The following is a 21211-nucleotide window of genomic DNA, read 5'->3' as shown; positions in this document are numbered from 1 at the left end:
TCTCTCACACTCTCTCACACACACTCTCTCTCACACACACAGACACACACACAGACGTTTCACTCTGGATTATTGTTGTTGTTGTTTTTTTCAGGTGGTTCGAGACAAACGCACCGGAAAAACCAAAGGTTACGGTTTTGTGAGTTTCAAAGATCCAAACGACTACGTGAGAGCCATGAGGGAGATGAACGGTGAGTGTGTCAGTGTGTCAGTGTGTGAGTGTGTGAGTGTGTCCGTCTGTACCAAACACACACCAGACCCGCCCCTGTCACAGCTCCTGTCTTACTCCTGCCCTGTTGTGTCTGTGCAATTAATTGAATTTTTATCACAGTTTCGATCTCCAAAATCATAATCAAGTTGAAACGATTTAAAGCTTAACAAAGTTTATTTTGGGATATTTTTAATATAAATAAGTATATTGATTTTTTGTTTTTCTGTCTTATTTTATGTTCAAAGTTTATTCATTTTATGCTTTACACATCATAAATCTGCAGGTTCAGATTTGTAGCTAATATTTATTTTAAATTTGAAAGTTTTGCCTAAATGATCAATAACAGAGTGTTTTTTAAGAGTGAAACGCTGAAAAAAAATACTCATTTGATTAATTGTGATTTCAATATTGGTCAAAATAATCGTGAGAATGACTTTTTTCCATAATTGTGAAAAAAATTGTTTAAAAAAAGTCTAATTCAGCTGAAGTTGTTTTAAATGAGCTTCAGAAATAAACTTGAATTGCCTCCTTTGCCCCTGCCCCTGTCTCGCCCCTCGTCTTCCTCCGGCCCTCGTCTTCCTCCGGCCCTCGTCTTCCTCCGGCCCTCGTCTTCCTCCGGCCCTCGTCTTCCTCCGGCGCTCGTCTTCGTCGCAGGGAAGTACGTGGGCAGTCGTCCGATCAAACTGAGGAAGAGCATGTGGAAGGACCGAAACATCGAGGTCGTCCGGAAGAAGCAGAAGGAGAAGAAGAAGCTGGGCCTGCGGTGACGCGTGCAGACTTTAGATTTGTGACGCGATTCTGTAAATTTTGATTTTAGTTAATAAAAGGTCAAAATGTAAAACACGTCCTGGTTTTGTTCTTGACGACTTAAAGCTTCTAGATTAAACAGAACGGACTCAAGGAAACGGGTTTAATGTGTGTTTTAGTTTTGACTGTGTGTGTGTGGCAGGTGCGTGTTGGCAGGTGCAGGTGTGGCAGGTGCGGGTGTGGCAGGTGCGTTTTGGCAGGTGCGTGTTGGCAGGTGCGGGTGTGGCAGGTGCGGGGGTGTGAGCCTTGGACCTTGGTCTCAGATAAGCTCCTCTGTTGTGCCGTGTGCGCGGTTAAAAACGTCCAGTTAAAAAAGCCGATACGACGCTTTTCTCTCTGTTCTCACCGCAGGCGAACAAGAACCAGGACTAAACCAGGACTAAACCAGGACTAACTGACTAAACCAGGACTAAACCAGGACTAACCAGGACTGACTAAACCAGGACTGAACCAGGACTGAACCAGGACTAAACCAGGACTAACTGACTAAACCAGGACTAAACTAAGACTAAACCAGGACTAAACTAAGACTAAACAGGACTAAACCAGGACTAAACCAGACCAGACTAAAAGACTAAACCAGGACTAAACTAAGACTAAACCAGGACTAAACTGAACCAGGACTAAACCAGGACTAAACCAGGACTAAACTAAGACTAAACCAGGACTGAACCAGGACTAAACCAGGACTAAACTAAGACTAAACCAGGACTAAACTAAGACTAAACCAGGACTAAACTAAGACTAAACCAGGACTAAACCAGGTCTAAACCAGGACTAAACTAAGACTAATCCAGGAGTACATCAGGTCTTAACCAGGACTGAACCAGGTCTAAAGTGGGACTAAACCAGGACTACTGCCACAAAATGTACAAGTAAACAAATGCCTCATTTAAACCCCCTCCTCCCCGTTTTGCCCTCCCCACACCCACCCTTAACAGACTCTGAAAGAAAAAAAAAATAAAAAAAATAAAATAATAATAATTATTATAAAAATAACAATAATTAAATAAAATTATTATTATGATCATCACCACTATTATCATTATAATTATTATTATTAATAATAATAATAATAAAGAGAAAGAAAAATAAATTAATAATAATAATAATAAACATTTTAAGAATAAATACATTTGTATTTCTTTTATTTATTAAGTATTTGCAATAACATTTGCAGTGACGACAGAATAAAACAAAAGCACAAACAGAAAACAGCAGAACATGAAAGATTGAACAGAAACATGAGACAGTGAAACATTTGCAGATTAAAGATATAAAAGTGTTAAAAGCAGATGCTCCTGTACGTGAGACGGTGACACACAGGTCACACACAGGTCACACACAGGTCACACAGGTCACACACAGGTCAGGTCACACGCAGGTCACACACAGGTCACACGCAGGTCACACACAGGTCACACACAGGTCACACACAGGTCACACACAGGTCACCCCCGACTGTTCTGCACAGATCAGACTGGTCCAAAACAGAGACACACTGGGACTTTTCTTGTATAAACTGGGACAGATCTGAGGTTTTTGTATAAATTTGTGGGACAGAGACACAGACTCAGGACTGAGACTGTCCCAGGAAACAACCCAACCAACATCCCTCAGTGTCACTAACGACCGACACCCCAGAGTTATTAGATTATGACCTTAAATGAGGAGTTTTACTTTTAAACAATAATCATAAGAAAAATAATCATATGTAATGGACGTAAACAAAAATAATAATTGTACTACTAAAAAAAAAAAAAAAAGGGTAACACTCTATAATAACTACACCTTACTTAGCCTTAATAAAGCATGAACAAAGACTTAATTAATAATGAACAAAGATTTAATTAATAATGATTCATGCTTAGTAACTACTTAATAAAGCATAATTAGTCTTCACTTTAGAAAAGCTCTCAAAAAGTCTTAACTAACAGATAACAGCTGCCTGAATGATCATTACATTGTATTATTAGTAAATCATTCTCTCATGGCTTATTAATGATTAATAAATGCTAAAATGGTTAGTTCATGAGTAATTAAGTATGAAATAATGATGAGTAACTATTTACAGCACAGGCAAATTAAGTGCAAGTGCTAATTAAGGTAGTAATTAAGTAGCTACTAAGCGTGAATCATTATTAATTAAGTCTTTGTTCATGCTTTATTAAGGCTAAATAAGGTGTAGTTATTATAAAGTGTTACCAAAAATACTTTCAGTCCTGGTTTTCTAGTCAGTGACCGAACTAATAAGACAAGTTTCCAGTGGAAAAACAGACAAATAAAAATATTAACAAAACATTAGAGTGATGAGGGCCCCGAACTCAAGGGCCCCGAACTCAAGGGCCCCTCAGGCCCCCAAACTGCAAACTCCATCACTGCCTGTAGGAGCACCTGTAAGAGCACCTGTAGGAGCACCTGTAGGAGCACCTGTAAGAGCACCTGTAGGAGCACCTGTAGAGCACCTGTAAGCACCTGTAAGAGCACCTGTAGAGACCTGTAGACACCTGTAAGAGCACCTGTAAGAGCACCTGTGTCAGCTTCTCCTGGAGGGAGCCTGAGCAGAGAATCTTAAAAAAGAGAGTTGGAGAGTTAAAACATGTCTGTCTCTTTATTGGTTGAGGCAGGTTCAGGTCTCAGATTCAAGTTGATTTGACATGATTCAGCCACACGTCTCTTTGAGTCGTCATCCCTGGACAACGCCCTGTTCTGCCCACACACACAAAAACCGGTGCCTTTGTACCAGCAGAACTTGTTGATTTATCATCTTCAGCAGAAACAGACACAGCAGTTTTGACCCATAAATTATAGATATGTCATAGATTGGCAAATGCTAAAGGTTTAAACACACCCTTTACTATCTCATACACACTCATAGTGACGGCATCTCCCAACCCACTGACTCCCCAAAGTGCAGAAACACACACATCACATCAAGGAACTCAGTCACTTCTATATCACATGAACATGAATGAAACATTAAAAACACAGAAAATAAGTCCACAGTAACTCCACACCTGTAGGAGCACCTGTAGGAGCACCTGTAGGAGCACCTGTAGGAGCACCTGTAGGAGCACCTGTAGGAGCACCTGTAGGAGCACCTGTGGCACGTGAAGCACCTCCCCCTCAGGAGCGGCAGGGGGCAGTGACGCACCGGTGGCCGCGGGAGGAGCCGAGCGCGGACGGGAGAGGAAGATCCGGGGGTTTGGTTTAGTCCCGCAGACGCACAGACGCTGGAGACGCTCCGGTCGCTCCAGTTTCCTGCAGGTCTGAACTTTTCCCGCAGCTTTTCTCCAACATGAACCGCGTGTTCTTCTCCCGCGCGCGCCCCGCACTGCAGCGTCTGTGCGTCAGCCGCTTCTCCGCACCCGCCGCGGCCATCCCGACCCCCAGCACCCAGCCCGAGGTGCACTACAACAAGGTAAGAGCACCCAGCACCCGAGCACCCAGACACCAGCACCCAGCACCAGCACCAGCACCCACCAGCACCCAGCAGCACCCAGCACCAGCACCCAGCCCGAGGTGCCGAGGTCCCGTGCACCAGGGGACCGTGCGCCCGAGCCACAGGTGCGCGCGTCTTGAGTGCGCAGAGTCCGTGTCTCTGGTCACGCGTGGCGCTCGTGCTGTGGTAAAGTTGCACCTGAGCGCGTGCACACCCGCGCTCTTCACGTGAATGTGGAAAGAGTTGGTGCAGGGTGCGTGTTCTGCTCGTCTGGACCGGTCTGGGTTCGGTCTGGGTTCGGGTTGGTTCGGGTTGGTTGAGGTTTTCCGGGTCTGGCGCAGTTTAAATTCATCGGTTTCGTAAGATCCTCATCTGAACCTTGGGCAGAGTTGGAAGCGTTGACAGTCCTTCTGCGCATGCGTGCGGCATGGTTTAGTTCTGATTAAATCCTGGTTTAGACCTGGTTTTAGTTCTGGTTTAGACCTGGTTTAGACCTGGTTTAGACCTGGTTTTAGACCTGGTTTAGACCTGGTTTAGACCTGGTTTAGACCTGGTTTAGACCTGGTTTAGACCTGGTTTAGACCTGTTTAGACCTGGTTTAGACCTGGTTTAGTGGTTTAGACCTGGTTTAGACCTGGTTTAGACCTGGTTTAGACCTGGTTTACCTGGTTTAGACCTGGTTTAGTTTCCTGGTTTAGTCCTGGTTTAGACCTGGTTTAGACCTGGTTTAGACCTGGGTGGTTTAGTCCTGGTTTAGACCTGGTTTAGACCTGGTTTTAGTCCTGGTTTTACCTGGTTTAGTTTAGACCTGGTTTAGACCTGGTTTAGACCTGGTTTAGACCTGGTTTAGACCTGGTTTAGTTTAGACCTGGTTTAGACCTGGTTTAGACCTGGTTTTAGACCTGGTTTAGACCTGGTTTTAGTTCCTGGTTTCCTTTTAGACCTGGTTTAGTCCTGGTTTAGACCTGGTTTAGACCTGGTTTAGACCTGGTTTTAGTCCTGGTTTAGTTTCCTGGTTTAGACCTGGTTTAGACCTGGTTTAGACCTGGTTTTAGTTCCTGGTTTAGTTTAGACCTGGTTTAGACCTGGTTTACCTGGTTTCCTGGTTTAGACCTGGTTTAGTTTAGTTTTCCTGGTTTAGTTTAGACCTGGTTTAGACCTGGTTTTAGTCCTGGTTTAGACCTGGTTTAGACCTGGTTTAGACCTGGTTTAGACCTGGTTTAGACCTGGTTTAGACCTGGTTTAGTCCTGGTTTAGTCCTGGTTTAGACCTGGTTTAGACCTGGTTTTACTGGTTTCCTGGTTTAGTCCTGGTTTACTGGTTTTAGACCTGGTTTAGACCTGGTTTTAGACCTGGTTTAGACCTGGTTTAGACCTGGTTTAGACCTGGTTTAGTCCTGGTTTAGACCTGGTTTAGACCTGGTTTAGACCTGGTTTAGTTTAGACCTGGTTTAGACCTGGTTTAGACCTGGTTTAGTTTAGACCTGGTTTAGTCTGGTTTAGTCCTGGTTTAGTCCTGGTTTTAGTCCTGGTTTAGTCTGGTTTAGTCCTGGTTTAGTCCTGGTTTAGACCTGGTTTTTTTAGACCTGGTTTAGTCCTGGTTTAGTTCCTGGTTTAGACCTGGTTTAGACCTGGTTTAGTTTCCTGGTTTAGTCCTGGTTTTAGTCCTGGTTTAGTTTAGACCTGGTGGTTTAGACCTGGTTTAGTCCTGGTTTTAGACCTGGTTTAGTCCTGGTTTAGTCCTGGTTTTAGTCCTGGTTTAGGCCTGGTTTAGACCTGGTTTAGACCTGGTTTAGTCCTGGTTTAGACCTGGTTTAGTCCTGGTTTAGTCCTGGTTTAGTCCTGGTTTTAGTCTTGGTTTTAGTCCTGGTTTAGTCCTGGTTTAGTCCTGGTTTAGTCTTGGTTTAGTCCTGGTTTAGTCCTGGTTTAGACCTGGTTTAGACCTGGTTTAGTCCTGGTTTAGTCCTGGTTTAGTCCTGGTTTAGACCTGGTTTAGACCTGGTTTAGTCCTGGTTTAGTCCTGGTTTAGTCTTTGGTTTAGTCCTGGTTTAGTCCTTGGTTTAGTCCTGGTTTAGTCTTTGGTTTAGTCCTGGTTTAGTCCTGGTTTAGACCTGGTTTAGTCCTGGTTTAGACCTGGTTTAGACCTGGTTTAGACCTGGTTTAGTCCTGGTTTAGTCCTGGTTTAGTCCTGGTTTAGACCTGGTTTAGTCCTGGTTTAGTCCTGGTTTTAGACCTGGTTTAGTCCTGGTTTAGACCTGGTTTAGTCCTGGTTTAGTCCTGGTTTAGACCTGGTTTAGTCCTGGTTTAGACCTGGTTTAGTCCTGGTTTAGTCCTGGTTTAGACCTGGTTTAGACCTGGTTTCTCAGCTGAACGTCTCAGATCTTCCTGCAGATCGTGATTTAAAAACCTCTTGTGACTCGGTCTTTGGGAAACTCCGGTCGAGTAAAAACATTTGTTGGTTTTATTTAATTTTTCAGCTTTTCATCAACAATGAGTTCCAGGACGCGGTGAGCGGACGCACCTTCCCCACGATCAACCCGTCCACGGGCGAGATCATCTGTCAGGTGGCGGAGGCGGACGCGGTGAGCTTCTGGACACGATTAAACTCACATTAAACTCGACTTCAGGAGGTTCTGGTGTTTTTGGGCCAAAGTAGAGCTTTGTTTTCACGTGTTTATCCAGAACCAGTCATTTGTCCCAGTTTTATACAAGAACTTTAAAATTCTGCTTTAAGTTTGTCGTAAATAGTAAAAGATGATGAAAATAATAATGATTAAAAAATGTTTATTAAAAATGAGGAACAAAAAAGAAAAAGAGAAAGAGAAATGAAGCAGGTGCGTGTGACTAAAAGAAAAGTTCAAATCCAACATCTGTTTCCTTCTTCAGGAAACAAAAAAACTCCCAGACATTTAAAATGACTTGAAGCTCCTGAATCTGACTCTTGTGAACTTGGAAACTGGAGGGTAAAAATTTCAGGATAAAATATTTCACACAAAAAGTGTTATTTTAACTCTTTTAAAGTTAAATGTGTGTTGGAGTCGGGGTTATTTGCCAGAGTTGATTTGGGTGAAGTTAATTCAACTTTCCCCAGTGTTAATTCAAGAGTTAACTCAACTCAACTTCTTAGTGTTAATTTGTCTCCACCACCACTTCAAACTCCCTCCAGAGTAGAACCAGTTTGAACCAGTTTTGTTCATAATTTCATCTTAAATTAACTCAAATAAAGTGTAAAAATAAAACACCTCTGTGTGTTGTTTGAGTTAAATCAGAATAACTCTACAAAGTGTTATCTGTTTACTCTCTAAACGTTCATTTAACTCTGGATTTGGGGTTAAACAGGAACTTTGGTCCAGTTTTACTTCATGAACATTTACACAAGTGTTAAATTAACTCTAGAACAGAGTGACTCAGATAAACTCTGAGAAAATGTTAAAATTGATTCTGTCAGAGTCAATTTTAACACAACACTTTTTGTTGTTTCAGTCCCAGTTTTGAGCCTGTGTCTCTTGTCCCAGTTTATACAAGAAATGTCCCAGTGTCTCTGTTTTTGACAAATCAAATCCTGCAACAGTAAAGAGACAAAAACTGACATTTGTTTAGATAAAACACAGAAAATCTGATGATTGAGTTTGGAGTTAAATCTGGCACAGAGCACCTTTTACCTCCTAAGTTTAACATTTTCTATCCACTGTTCTTGTTTTAAATAAAATAAATAAATAAAATAAAATAAATACATCTCCAAAACTCAAAATGCTCTGTTCCACTTTGTGATGTCATGAAGTGGTCGTTTCGTTTTCAAGTTTAACAGCTCCTTTTCCATTTAGTTCAGTCAAGATCAGCAACTCCAGACCTGAAATGATCCAAGTGATTCTAGTGAAGTTAGAGCTGATCGATTATGAAAAAAATCATGATGACATGATTATTTTGGTAAATACTTAAATCACGATTATTCAAACGATTATTATTATTTATTATTATTTTTATTTACACAATGCATTTATTCAGCATTTCTCTCTCTCAAAACCCCACTTTGTCATTGATAATTTACTCAAAACTTTCAAATTGAAAATAAATATCAGCTACAAATCTGAACCTTAGTTCAGTTTTGTGACGTATAAAACATGAAATGAATCAAATAAACTTTGAACATGAAATAAGACAGAAAAACAGAAATGTACCAAAATAAACTCCAGCTCTTCTATCTCTATTTAAATAAAAAAAGTAAAAAAAAATACATATTTATATAAAAAATATCCCAAAATAAAGTTTGTTAAGCTTTATAAATCATTTCAGAGTTTATTATATTGAGTCTGTCACACAAATCGAAATTGTGATTCAAATTCAGTTCATTGCACAGACTTAAGTGAAGGTGTGTGGAGTTTTAAAACACAGTGGAGCACTTCCTGTATTAACACATGACATCACAAGGTGGGACGAAGTGTTTTTATGTGTGTGCGCCCCCCGCAGGCCGATGTGGACAAGGCGGTGCAGGCGGCGCGGCGAGCCTTCAGGCTGGGCTCCCCGTGGCGCCGCATGGACGCGTCCGACCGCGGCGTCCTGCTCAACAGACTCGCCGACGCCATCGAGAGGAACGCCGCCTACCTCGCCGTGAGTCTCCGCCCCCAGAACTTACGCCAAATATCCACAACACGACGATTTTAGAACGACTCAGGTGTCGCGGTGTGGGTTTGTGGAACGTCCGGGTCATGTTTATGTGTGTGTAAATGTGTGTGTGTGTAAATGTGTGTAAGTGTGCGTGTGTGTGTGTAAGTGTGTAAGTGTGTAAATGTGTGTGTGTAAGTGTGTGTGTGTAAGTGTGTAAGTGTGTGTGTGTGTGTGTAAATGTGTGTAAGTGTGCGTGTGTGTGTGTGTCTGTGTGTAAGTGTGTAAATGTGTGTGTGTAAGTGTGTGTGTGTGTGTAAATGTGTGTAAGTGTGCGTGTGTGTGTGTGTGTCTGTGTGTAAGTGTGTAAATGTGTGTGTGTAAGTGTGTGTCAGTGTGTGTGTGTGTGTAAATGTGTGTAAGTGTGCGTGTGTGTGTCTGTGTGTAAGTGTGTAAATGTGTGTGTGCAAGTGTGTGTAAATGTGTCTGTGTAAGTGTGTGTGTGTAAATGTGTGTGTAAATGTGGGTGTGTGTGAATGTGTGTGTGTGTGAATGTGTGTGTGTAAATGTGGATGTGTGTAAGTGTGTGTGTGTGTGTCAGTGAGTGTGTCAGTGAGTGTGTGTGAATGTGTGTGTGTAAATGTGGATGTGTGTAAGTGTGTGTGTGTCAGTGAGTGTGTCAGTGAGTGTGTGTATGTGTGTGTGTGTGTAAATGTGTGTGTCTCTGTGTGTCAATGTGTGTGTCTGTGTGTGTGTGTGTGTGTAAATGTGTGTGTGTGTTTCTGTGCAAGTGTGTGTGTAAATGTGTGTGTGTGTGTGTGTGCATGTGTGTAAATGTGTGTGTGTGTGTGTGTGTAAATGTGTGTCTGTCTGTGTGTGTAAATGTGTGTGTGTGTCTGTCTGTGTGTGTGTAAATGTGTGTGTGTGTCTGTCTGTGTGTGTAAATGTGTGTGTGTGTCTGTGTGTGTGTAAATGTGTGTGTGTGTGTGTGTGTGTGTGTGTGTGTGTGTCTGTGTGTGTGTCAGTGTGTGTGTGTCGGCTGTTGTGGTTCAGATAAATCGTCTCTTTCTGGTCCAAAAGTTCAGATTTAACTCTAACGTGAGTAACAGAGTTTCAGACAGAGCAGTGCCTCCGGTTAGAGTCACATGACCCTCGGCTGTTCAGTGTGTGTGACTCTGCTCGTGTGCGTCTCAGGAGCTGGAGACTCTGGACAACGGGAAGCCGTACGCCGTGGCCTACGCCGTGGACCTGCCCAACGTCGTCAAGTGCCTCAGGTCAGATTTACACTGTTGCCACGACGACGATGACGACATCACAAAGTGACACAGTCTAAACATCGAACTCCTCCACTATTAAAGGGCCCGTGTCACACTGTTCTCTCATCTGGTCGAATGTTTCCTCGTCGCACACAGACCTGGAGTTGTGTGGTTTTTGGTTTGTTTTTTTTTGGTTTATTCACACTCTGTTCCACCTCGTGATGTCATCATGTGGTGATACAGGAAGTGCTCCACTGTGTTTTTAAGCTCCACACACCTTCATCTGGATCAGTTCAGTCCTGGAATTTCTTTACAAATCTCGACTGAACTAAAAGGAAAAAGGAGCTGTGAACTTAAACAATCACTTCATGACATCACAAGGTGGAACAGAGCGTTTGGAGCTTTGGAGTAAAATGCGCTGGAGTAAAATACACCAGAGTAAATGCGCTGGAGTCAATTTCGTGGGAATAAAAGCATAGATGCAGTAGAGTAAAATGCGCAGGAGTAAATGTGTAAAATACACCAGAGTAAAAGTGTAAAATGTGCCGGGGTAAAAGTTAAGTCTTTTATAAAGTCTTTATTTCTATAGCGCTTTTCACAGACATTTTTTTTTGTCACAAAGAAGCTTTACAGAGCATTATTCAGCATTATTCAGCATTCAGCATTCAGCATTATTCAGCATTATTCAGCATTATTCAGCGTTAATCAGCGTTATTCAGCATTATTCATTATTATTCATTCACTTTGTACTAAATACTGTCCACGTGTGAAATCAGGGAGGGTCAGGTTTTGGTTTTATCGACCTGTGGGACTGTTTCTCTGACAGGTGTGGCCCTGTTTGTCTCAAACAGGAACAGAACTGAGATAAACCTTTAAGTAAAACTTGTGAAGTGACTCAGAACAAATAAAAGGTCAGGATGTGTCTAAAACACACAACCCTCCTCACTCAGTGTTTTACTGTTTTACACGTTGAGACAAACTGAAAACCTGAAATGAAATATAAGAAGTGAGAGAAACTCTGTGGCTAAGAAAAAAGGTAAATAATAAATGTTTGTTTTGTCAACAGAGCTGCAAACCTCTGACCTGTGACCATTTACATTTAGAAAATACAAAAATATTAATTTGAGTAACTTTTTCTTCTTTTCTTTTCTACATAATTTCACATTTCTTCTTTCATATATTTGATCTTCTGTTTCCAAAAAAACTAAAAGGGCATAAACAGTCATAAAAATAAAGACAAAAAAAGCAAACATGAGTTCAAACTTTTGTTCTGGTGCACGAGGCTCAGGACGAAGACGACGAACCGAAAAGGGAAGAGAAAAAACAGAGCGATGATCTCAGAGGGAAGAACTTTCTGTTACAAATGTAAACGAACTCTTCTGTCCACACGCCAAGAGACAGGAGCGGCAGGGGCAGGAGCAGAGACAGGTGCAGGGACAGGGGCAGGAGAGGCAGTGGCAGGAGCGACAGGGGCAGGAGGAGCGACAGGGGCAGGAGCGACAGGGGCAGGAGCGACGGGCAGGAGGAGCGACAGGGGCAGGAGCGACAGGAGCAGCGACAGGGGCAGGAGCGACAGGGGCAGGGCGGGGCAGGAGCGAGGGCAGGAGCGACAGGGGCAGACTGTATAAAGAAGTGGACTAAGTTTGTTGTCGTTTGTTTGTTCTGTTCAGTCAATGACAAAAGTCTTGTTGTTTATCCATTTTGTAGAAACAAAAGTTTATAACCTGACTTTAAATTAATCGATTGGTTTTAGAAATGTCTCATATGAAGCTAAAACCCTCCCAAATTATGCTCAATAAACTAAAATAAATGTTCTTCACTGAAGAAAGATTGATCATTTAATGAACACAGAAAGGTCAGATTTTGGCAACACAAAAGTTTTGTCGCCTACAGAAAATTGAACAAATAATTTACTTCAAATACAAAAATCTGTTGCATAACGTCAGTGAATGAAGTCGTGATGCTGTGAGATCAGATTTAATATCTTGTATGACTCCATGAGCTTGAAGATCCATGTGGTTCCACAATGATTCATACAATTTGTTGATGAAGTCATCAGGAATATTCGAGATATTTCCAGACACAATTCTACAAACTGTTGTGGTTGACACAGGGACTTGAGGTGACCAGGCCTGGTGGAGTCTGCTGCAGTGGAAAAGGGGCCTTGGATTTTCCTCCCGAGCAGTTGTCTTGCGGCGTCTGCTGGACCTGGGCTTGTCAAAAACATCTCCAGTCATTTCAGATCTTTTTCTTCTTCTTTGTACTTGACGCTGAGACACATTGAAGGTGTCACCACCTCAGCAGTGGATCTGGTCTTCAGCCTCTTGATAATTAAGGCTTTGGTCTCAGGGTGGATCTGAGGCATGTTGTCAGAGGTCAAGTTGCAGTTGATGTGAAGGTCTGGTTCTGCTGGGTTCTTTTTATACACACCCACTAACTGATTGATCAGTAACTGATCACAGGTGAGGCTGTGATCTAGGATTGGTGCATCATATGACAAGACCACAAGACTTTTGTCTTGCCAAAATCTGACCTTTCTGTGTTCATTAAATGATCAATCTGTCTTCAGTGAAGCAAATTTATTTTAGTTTATTGAGCATAATTTGGGAGGGTTTTAGCTTTTATATGAGACATTTCTAAAACCAATCAATTAATTTAAAGTCGGGTTATAAGCTTTTGTTTCTACAAAATGGATAAACAACAAGACTTTTGTCAGGGTCTGTATCGTCATGTCAGGATATATTGTATCGTGAGCAGCTCTAGTGAGGGACACACTGTCGTCTCCTGTACTGATGAGAAACGTCACTAAAGCCTCTTGTTGTTTCTGTGGTGTTATTGTTTGTTTGTGTTGTTGTGCTGTTGTTTCTGTGTTTTTTTCTGTCGTTTCACTGTTTGTGTTTTTTGTCTCTGTTGTTGTGGTGTTTCTGTTGTTTGTTTCTGTGTTTCTCTGTTTCTGTGTCGTGTTATTGTTGTGTAGTTGACCCCTGCTGACCTGTGTGTTTTTTTTGTGTGTGTGTGTGTTTTGTGTGTGTGTGTGTGTGTGTGTGTGTGTGTGTTTGTGTGTGTGTGCAGATATTACGCAGGTTGGGCGGACAAGTGGGAGGGGAAAACCATCCCCATCGATGGAGATTATTTCTGCTACACGAGACACGAACCTGTGGGAGTGTGTGTGGCGACAGACATCGACACAATAACACAACACAACTCGACAAATGAACACAACTCGACAAATGAACACAACTCGACAAATGAACACAACTCGACAAATGAACACGACTCGACAAATGAACACAACTCGACACAATGAACACCACCACCACCTCCTCTTCAGGCGACCAGGATCAGATCCACAACACGACACAAACAGAACACAAGTGTCGGTGTCGGTGCTGTAGTGTGTAGATGAGGCCTCGGTGTGTGTAACACTGTGTTGACACTGTGTTGTTGTTGTCGTCGTGTTCTGCAGCGCCATCTGTGGTTTAGAAAATGAACTGACGCAGCTCAGACTCGTTAACTCATTTATCATAAAGGCTCTGAAGTCTGTGGAAGGCCGTTCCCACCAGGAAATCAAAAATAAAAGCCTCACAAAAACTCAGAATTATGATTTTAAACTCATAATTCTGAGTTTTAAACTTATTAGAAAAATGACACATATATTTGTAATGATAAAACCAGTGTGATGCTGTTGTACTGTGTGTTTTGTGTAAGATCTGTTTATAAAACCTGTGATGCTAATCCACCCTCATCATCAGAAGATCCACTAGTCAGAAAATCCTTCCCTCTTCTCTTGTTTGTCAGCAACATTTCTCTTGAACAGTTGAATGTTTATTTGATGAAAGCAACAGGGAATAATCCCTGGATCAGGGAAGAATTAATAAACTTTTGGATGTTTACCAATTAAAAATGGCTGCAACATCAACATTTTTAGAGACATTGACGGGAAAACACATAATCATGTATAACAGCATTAGGTAAGGGCAGTATTACTTCATTTGTTGGTTTACAAACCACCAATGCTTATTAAAAGAAAAAGATTTAAATAAAATTGAAATGAAGGTTGTAGAGCTCGAATTACTGAACATTTTGCAAGTTGTTGCCTGAAAATCAGACAATTATTCACCCTGTTCCACTTAAGACGACATTTCCACACAAATCATTATTTCCTCAAACATTTTTGCTGTATTTTAAGGGTTTAATATATTTATTACTTTTAATATTTTAATTTTTTAAATATTTAAAACTTGAAATACAATTTCATTTGTAACAGTTTGTAACACGACCTGAACATGGATTTTCTGACTCGAGGCTCTTCTGACTCGAGGCTCTTCTGACTCGAGGCTCTTCTGACTCGAGGCTGAACCCAACAGGAGATGATGCTGCGTTCTGTTGAATGTCGGTAGTTAATAAATCCTGAGTCGTTTCTCTCGACGGCCGATGTAAATAAGTTCCATTGTAACAGTTGGGAAAATATGGAGCTGGAGAAAGTTAGTTTATTTGGTTTATGTAGTTAAAGTCAGAATATCACTACAACATTGGCTGACAGAATGTAAACAGGATGAATCCTTCTCCCGTCTCCGCAGTGGAACTTCCCGTTGCTGATGCAGGCGTGGAAACTGGGCCCGGCGCTCGCCACAGGAAACACGGTGGTGATGAAGGTGGCGGAGCAGACGCCGCTCACCGCTCTGTTTGTGGCCAGTCTCATCAAGGAGGTCTGTGCTCCACAACTTTTACACCATGAAAGTTTATTTATGTGTAAACAAATATAAAGCTGATGAAACATAGACTGGATATAGATATAATGTAGAAATAATAAAGATATAATAAACAGAGTGTGTCAAATGTGACTCCTCGGCCTCCAACAGGAAACTGAACTCAGATCTGCCCGGAGTCTTTAACGTCTCACAAACTGATTCTCTTGTGTTTCTGCTTCAGGTGGGTTTTCCTGAGGGGGTGGTGAACATCCTGTCGGGTATGGGACCCTCCGCCGGAGCCGCCATCGCCAAACACATGGATGTGGACAAAGTGGCCTTCACCGGCTCCACCGAGGTACCGCTCGCTCTGAGCTCTGAGGGCCTCATGTGTGTTTGTGCAAACGCCGGAGCCCAGCGCAGCTTTGCTCTTGATAAATTAATAGTTACGGTGTGAACAGCTCCACAGCTCTGATCCGATCAGTTCAATCCACACTCAGAGTAAAGTTCTGTTGTGGTGTGGATCAGAGGGACTAATCCTGTAGATAATCAGCCAGATGCACTCTTGTAAAGTCTCTGAAAAGGGGGAGTGAACCTGTGGTCCTGGAGCTCTCTGGTCTTGTGGTCCTGGAGCTCTGTGGTCTTGTGGTCCTGGAGCTCTGTGGTCTTGTGGTCCTGGAGCTCTGTGGTCTTGTGGTCCTGGAGCTCTGTGGTCTTGTGGTCCTGGAGCTCTGTGGTCTTGTGGTCCTGGAGCTCTCTGGTCTTGTGGTCCTGGAGCTCTGTGGTCTTGTGGTCCTGGAGCTCTCTGGTCTTGTGGTCCTGGAGCTCTGTGGTCTTGTGGTCCTGGAGCTCTCTGGTCTTGTGGTCCTGGAGCTCTGTGGTCTTGTGGTCCTGGAGCTCTGTGGTCTTGTGGTCCTGGAGCTCTGGTCTTGTGGTCCTGGAGCTCTCTGGTCTTGTGGTCCTGGAGCTCTGGTTTGTGGTCCTGGAGCTCTCTGGTCTTGTGGTCCTGGAGCTCTGTGGTCTTGTGGTCCTGGAGCTCTGTGGTCTTGTGGTCCTGGAGCTCTGTGGTCTTGTGGTCCTGGAGCTCTCTGGTCTTGTGGTCCTGGAGCTCTCTGGTCTTGTGGTCCTGGAGCTCTCTGGTCCCAGGCCTTCGGTTTTTAGGGCCCTAAACCTTTTAAATGTGAGGACAGAGCTGTGGGACACTGGTGCGTGGCTGTTGTGGTCATTCTGAAGAGTTCAGTCAGTAAAACTGCTGTGTCTCCTCCTGGTATGAAAGGATCCTGAGTTAGTGCACAAAACACACACACACACACACACACACACACTCTGTGACTCTGTGACTCTGTGCTGTGTGCAGGTCGGGCATCTGATCCAGCAGGCGTCTGGCAACAGTAACCTGAAGAAAGTGACTCTGGAGCTCGGCGGGAAAAGCCCCAACATCATCCTGTCCGACGCCAACAGTACGAGATTTAACGGTTCAACACAACTAACCCTGTGATACACGTCAACGGCTCCTCTCACCTGTGTGTGTGTGTGTTCTTTTTTTTGTGTGTGTGTGTGTGTGTGTGTGTGTGTGTCTGTGTGTGTGTGTTCTCCTGTGTGTGTGTGTTGTTCTCTGTGTCTGTGTGTGTGTGTGTGCGTCTGTGTGTGTGTTCTTCTGTGTGTGTGTGTCTGTGTGTGTGTGTTGTTCTTTGTGTGTGTGTTCTCCTGTGTTTGTGTGTGTGTGTGTTTTTTGTGTATGTGTGTGTGTGTTCTTTGTGTGTTCTTTGTGTGTCTGTGTGTGTGTGTTCTCCTGTGTGTGTGTGTGTGTGTTGTTCTTTGTGTGTGTGTTCTTCTGTCTGTGTGTGTGTGTTGTTCTCCTGCGTGTGTGTGTGTTCTCCTGTGTGTGTGTGTGTGTGTCTGTGTGTGTGTGTGTGTGTGTGTGTGTGTGTGTTGTGTTCTCTGTGTACCTGTTGTGCAGTGGCGGAGGCGGTGGAGCAGGCGCACTTCGCTCTCTTCTTTAACCAGGGCCAGTGCTGCTGCGCCGGCTCCAGGACGTACGTCCAGGCCGACATCTACGACGAGTTTGTGGAGCGCAGCGCGGAGCGAGCCAAGAGGCGCGTGGTGGGCGACCCGTTTGACCTGCGCACGGAGCAGGGCCCTCAGGTCTGAATATTCACGTACAACATGGTAGAAAGCTCCAAAAAGTTAAAACCACGGAGGAGCGCCCCCTCGTGACATCAGCAGGTGGGAGGCGCTGTGCTCAGAAGTGTTGTTCTTGCAGGTGGATCAGGAGCAGTTCAACAAGATCCTGGGCTACATCAGCACTGGGAAGAAGGAGGGGGCAAAGCTGCTCTGCGGGGGGGGCGTGGCAGCCGACCGAGGATACTTCATCCAGCCCACCGTGTTCGGAGACGTCCAGGACAACATGACCATCGCCCGGGAGGAGGTACCAGCTCCACCTGCTCTGTCACCGCTCTGTGTCTGCACCAAGTCAGAGTCACGATGCTAAAATTTAAAACTCTATTTTGATACTGAGGAACAAACTCGATACTCGATACAGATCTTCTCCCACAAAGAAAACAAACCCCCTCTTTCTTTAGACGATACACCCTGACGTTCCTCGTGTCTCCTCAGATCTTTGGTCCAGTGATGCAGATCCTGAAGTTTAAATCCCTGGAGGAGGTGGTCGAACGCGCCAATGACTCCATATACGGCCTGGCAGCTGCCGTCTTCACCAAAGACCTCGACAAAGCCCATTACATCTCCAACGGACTCCGCGCTGGGACTATCTGGTACAAACACACACACAAACACACACAAACACACACACAAAAACACACACACACACACACACACACACACACGTACAAACACACACACACAAACACACAAACACGTACAAACACGTACAAACACACACGTACAAACACACACACACACACACACACACACACAGATACAGTCTCTTCAGTCTCTCTGGTTTTTCTCTAGTTCTTCTCAGGATTAAGAGTCTTTCTGGTTGTTTTCAGGATTAACTGCTATGACGTGTTCGGGGCGCAGGCTCCGTTTGGAGGGTACAAGGCGTCAGGGAACGGGCGAGAGCTCGGCGAGTACGGCCTGGAGGCGTACACCGAGGTCAAGACGGTAAGAAGAGCGTTCACCTGTGTTCACCTGAGACTTTCTCTTTCCTCTTCTTCTTGTGGCGAATAACGTCGCTACATTTCTGGATAGTCGTCCCTGATTGGTTGACGTGGTGCATGAGACGCCAAAAGTTCAGCACATTCAACTTTTGATGCCGAAGTCCTGGACGTGTATCTAGACCATGCTCCTCCTCCTCCTCCTTCCCTTTAGTCTTCCAGACCCCGCCCCCCCCCTCACTCTCCCCTTTAGTCCTCCTCACTGTCCCCTTTAGTCCTCCAGACCCCGCCCCCCCTCCTCACTCTCCCCATTAGTCCTCCTCACTGTCCCCTTTAGTCCTCCAGACCCCGCCCCCCTCCTCACTCTCCCCTTTAGTCCTCCAGACCCCGCCCCCCCTCCTCACTCTCCCCTTTAGTCCTCCTCACGCTCCCCTTTAGTCCTCCTCACGCTCCCCTTTAGTCCTCCTCACTCTCCCCTTAGTCCTCCTCCTCCCCTTTAGTCCTCCTCACCCTCCCCTCCTCACCCTCCCCTCCTCACCCTCCCCTTTAGTCCTCCTCACTCTCTCCTTTAGTCCTCTTCACGCTCCCCTTTAGTCCTCCTCACTGTCCCCTTTAGTCCTCCAGACCCCGCCCCCCCTCCTCACTCTCCCCTTTAGTCCTCCTCACCCTCCCCTCTCCCTCCTCACCCTCCCCTTTAGTCCTCCTCACTCTCCCTTTAGTCCTCCCCTCTCCCTCCTCCTCACGCTCCCCTTTAGTCCTCCTCACGCTCCCCTTTAGTCCTCCAGACCCCGCCCCCCCTCCTCACTCTCCCCTTTAGTCCTCCTCACCCTCCCCTCTCCCTCCTCACTCTCCCCTTTAGTCCTCCTCACCCTCCCCTCCTCACTCTCCCTTTAGTCCTCTTCACGCTCCCCTTTAGTCCTCTTCACGCTCCCCTTTAGTCCTCTTCACGCTCCCCTTTAGTCCTCCTCACTGTCCCCTTTAGTCCTCCAGACCCCGCCCCCCCTCCTCACTCTCCCCTTTAGTCCTCCTCACCCTCCCCTCTCCTCCTCACCCTCCCCTTTAGTCCTCCTCACTCTCCCTTTAGTCCTCCTCACGCTCCCCTTTAGTCCTCCAGACCCCGCCCCCCCTCCTCACTCTCCCCTTTAGTCCTCCAGACCCCGCCCCCCTCCTCACTGTCCCCATTAGTCCTCCAGACCCCGCCCCCCCTCCTCACTCTCCCCTTTAGTCCTCCTCACACTCCCCTTTAGTCCTCCAGACCCCGCCCCCCCTCCCACTCTCCCCTTAGTCCTCCTCACTCTCCCCTTTAGTCCTCCTCACTCTCCCCTTTAGTCCTCCTCACTCTCCTCTTTAGTCCTCCTCACACTCCCCTTTAGTCCTGCTCACTCTCCCCTTTAGTCCTCCTCACACTCCCCTTTAGTCCTGCTCACTCTCCCCTTTAGTCCTCCTCACACTCCCCTTTAGTCCTGCTCACTCTCCCCTTTAGTCCTCCTCACGCTCCCCTTTAGTCCTCTTCACGCTCCCCTTTAGTCCTCTTCACGCTCCCCTTTAGTCCTCTTCACGCTCCCCTTTAGTCCTCCTCACTGTCCCCTTTAGTCCTCCAGACCCCGCCCCCCTCCTCACTCTCCCTTTAGTCCTCCTCACCCTCCCCTCTCCCTCCTCACCTCCCCTTTAGTCCTCCTCACTCTCCCCTTTAGTCCTCCTCACGCTCCCCTTTAGTCCTCCAGACCCCGCCCCCCTCCTCACTCTCCCCTTTAGTCCTCCAGACCCCGCCCCCCCTCCTCACTGTCCCCATTAGTCCTCCAGACCCCGCCCCCCCTCCTCACTCTCCCCTTTAGTCCTCCTCACACTCCCCTTTAGTCCTCCAGACCCCGCCCCCCCTCCTCACTCTCCCCTTTAGTCCTCCTCACTCTCCCCTTTAGTCCTCCTCACTCTCCTCTTTAGTCCTCCTCACACTCCCCTTTAGTCCTGCTCACACTCCCCTTTAGTCCTGCTCACTCTCCCCTTTAGTCCTCCTCACACTCCCCTTTAGTCCTGCTCACTCTCCCCTTTAGTCCTCCTCACACTCCCCTTTAGTCCTGCTCACTCTCCTTTAGTCCTCCTCACACTCCCCTTTAGTCCTGCTCACTCTCCCCTTTAGTCCTCCTCACGCTCCCCTTTAGTCCTCTTCACGCTCCCCTTTAGTCCTCCTCACGCCCTGGAGTTCGGTGTTTTGTTCCACTTTAATCTTCTGACATTGACTTTTTTTGTGTGTTTTTGTTCAGGTCACCATCAAGGTTCCCCAGAAGAACTCGTAAACCAGAGAAGAGACGATTAACCTGCCACAGCCCCGACCCTTCACCTGCCATGTTCACCTGCCACGTTCTACTCTTCACCTGCCGTGTTCACCTGCCACCTGCCATGTTCACCTGCCATGTTCACCTGCCGTGTTCACCTGTCAGCCCTGTACGAATGAACACAATAAATATTTTCACACTTTACAGTTGTACTTTTGTTTGGTTAATCATCAAACCAAAATGTTCTGTGGCCGTTTGATTTGAGGAAAATGTGACTGAAACTTTGATGTAAGTTTTATGTTCTATGTAAGTTCTATAAAAAAGTTCTAAATAATTCTGAACACTTTATCAGTGGTGGAACGTAACGAAATAAAAGTTGTAATACCAAAATGTCCCCACCTTTTCACTTCTCTACGTTTGCGAGCAGGTGTTTGTTCGTTCTACTGTTTTGACCTGAAAAGACTGAAAAATTCTGATCTGGCCAAGATTTTTAAACTCAAATCAAGTTCATCTTGTTTCCAGATTTATTCTGATCTTAAATTTAGCCAATAAATGTTTAAAAGAAGCGACAATCCATTTGAAACATTTCACTTGTTTTAGATTCGGTGATACAGATTTACTCCATATTTAAGTCGGTTTATCTAAAACGGGTCGGGAACCTTAAACACTCAGAGCCGATTGGAGAAAAAACCCAGAGCCACAAAACCCTTTGACTCGAAAACGACAAGTGAAAGGAGCAAAAGGTCAAAAAAAAAAAAAAAGATGCTGGCGCAGAGAATAAAGTCGAAGTCTGAAAAAGTCGTAATTTTACGAG

At 45.1% G+C, this 21211-nt stretch overlaps 2 protein-coding genes across 2 annotated transcripts in view; both read left to right on the top strand.

Annotated features, from left to right (window-relative positions):
- rbm42 (RNA binding motif protein 42) overlaps positions 1-1054 on the top strand; it is a 13250-nt gene extending 12196 nt beyond the window's left edge. Inside the window, exons 11-12 of the mRNA XM_055163941.1 lie at positions 95-191; positions 866-1054. Of these exons, the coding sequence (XP_055019916.1) occupies positions 95-191; positions 866-978 (210 nt within the window). The 3' untranslated portion in view covers positions 979-1054. The remainder of the gene's footprint in view (positions 1-94; positions 192-865) is intronic.
- Positions 1055-4188: 3134 nt separating this feature from the next.
- Positions 4189-20787, top strand: LOC110162751 (aldehyde dehydrogenase 2 family member). Its single transcript, XM_055163623.1, has 10 exons — positions 4189-4439; positions 6937-7041; positions 8927-9067; positions 15250-15363; positions 16363-16465; positions 16966-17150; positions 17269-17433; positions 17622-17779; positions 18017-18131; positions 20386-20787. Exons 1-10 carry the CDS (start codon positions 4317-4319, stop codon positions 20416-20418), a joined length of 1242 nt encoding a protein of 413 aa, XP_055019598.1. The 5' UTR covers positions 4189-4316; the 3' UTR covers positions 20419-20787.
- The last annotated feature ends 424 nt before the right edge of the window (positions 20788-21211 follow it).

The sequence above is a fragment of the Boleophthalmus pectinirostris genome, unplaced genomic scaffold (genome assembly GCF_026225935.1).
Source record: "Boleophthalmus pectinirostris isolate CB_2022bp ecotype Guang Dong unplaced genomic scaffold, ASM2622593v1 HiC_scaffold_6, whole genome shotgun sequence".
NCBI lineage: Eukaryota > Metazoa > Chordata > Actinopteri > Gobiiformes > Gobiidae > Boleophthalmus > Boleophthalmus pectinirostris.
This window is presented reverse-complemented; position numbering and strand designations above follow the sequence as displayed.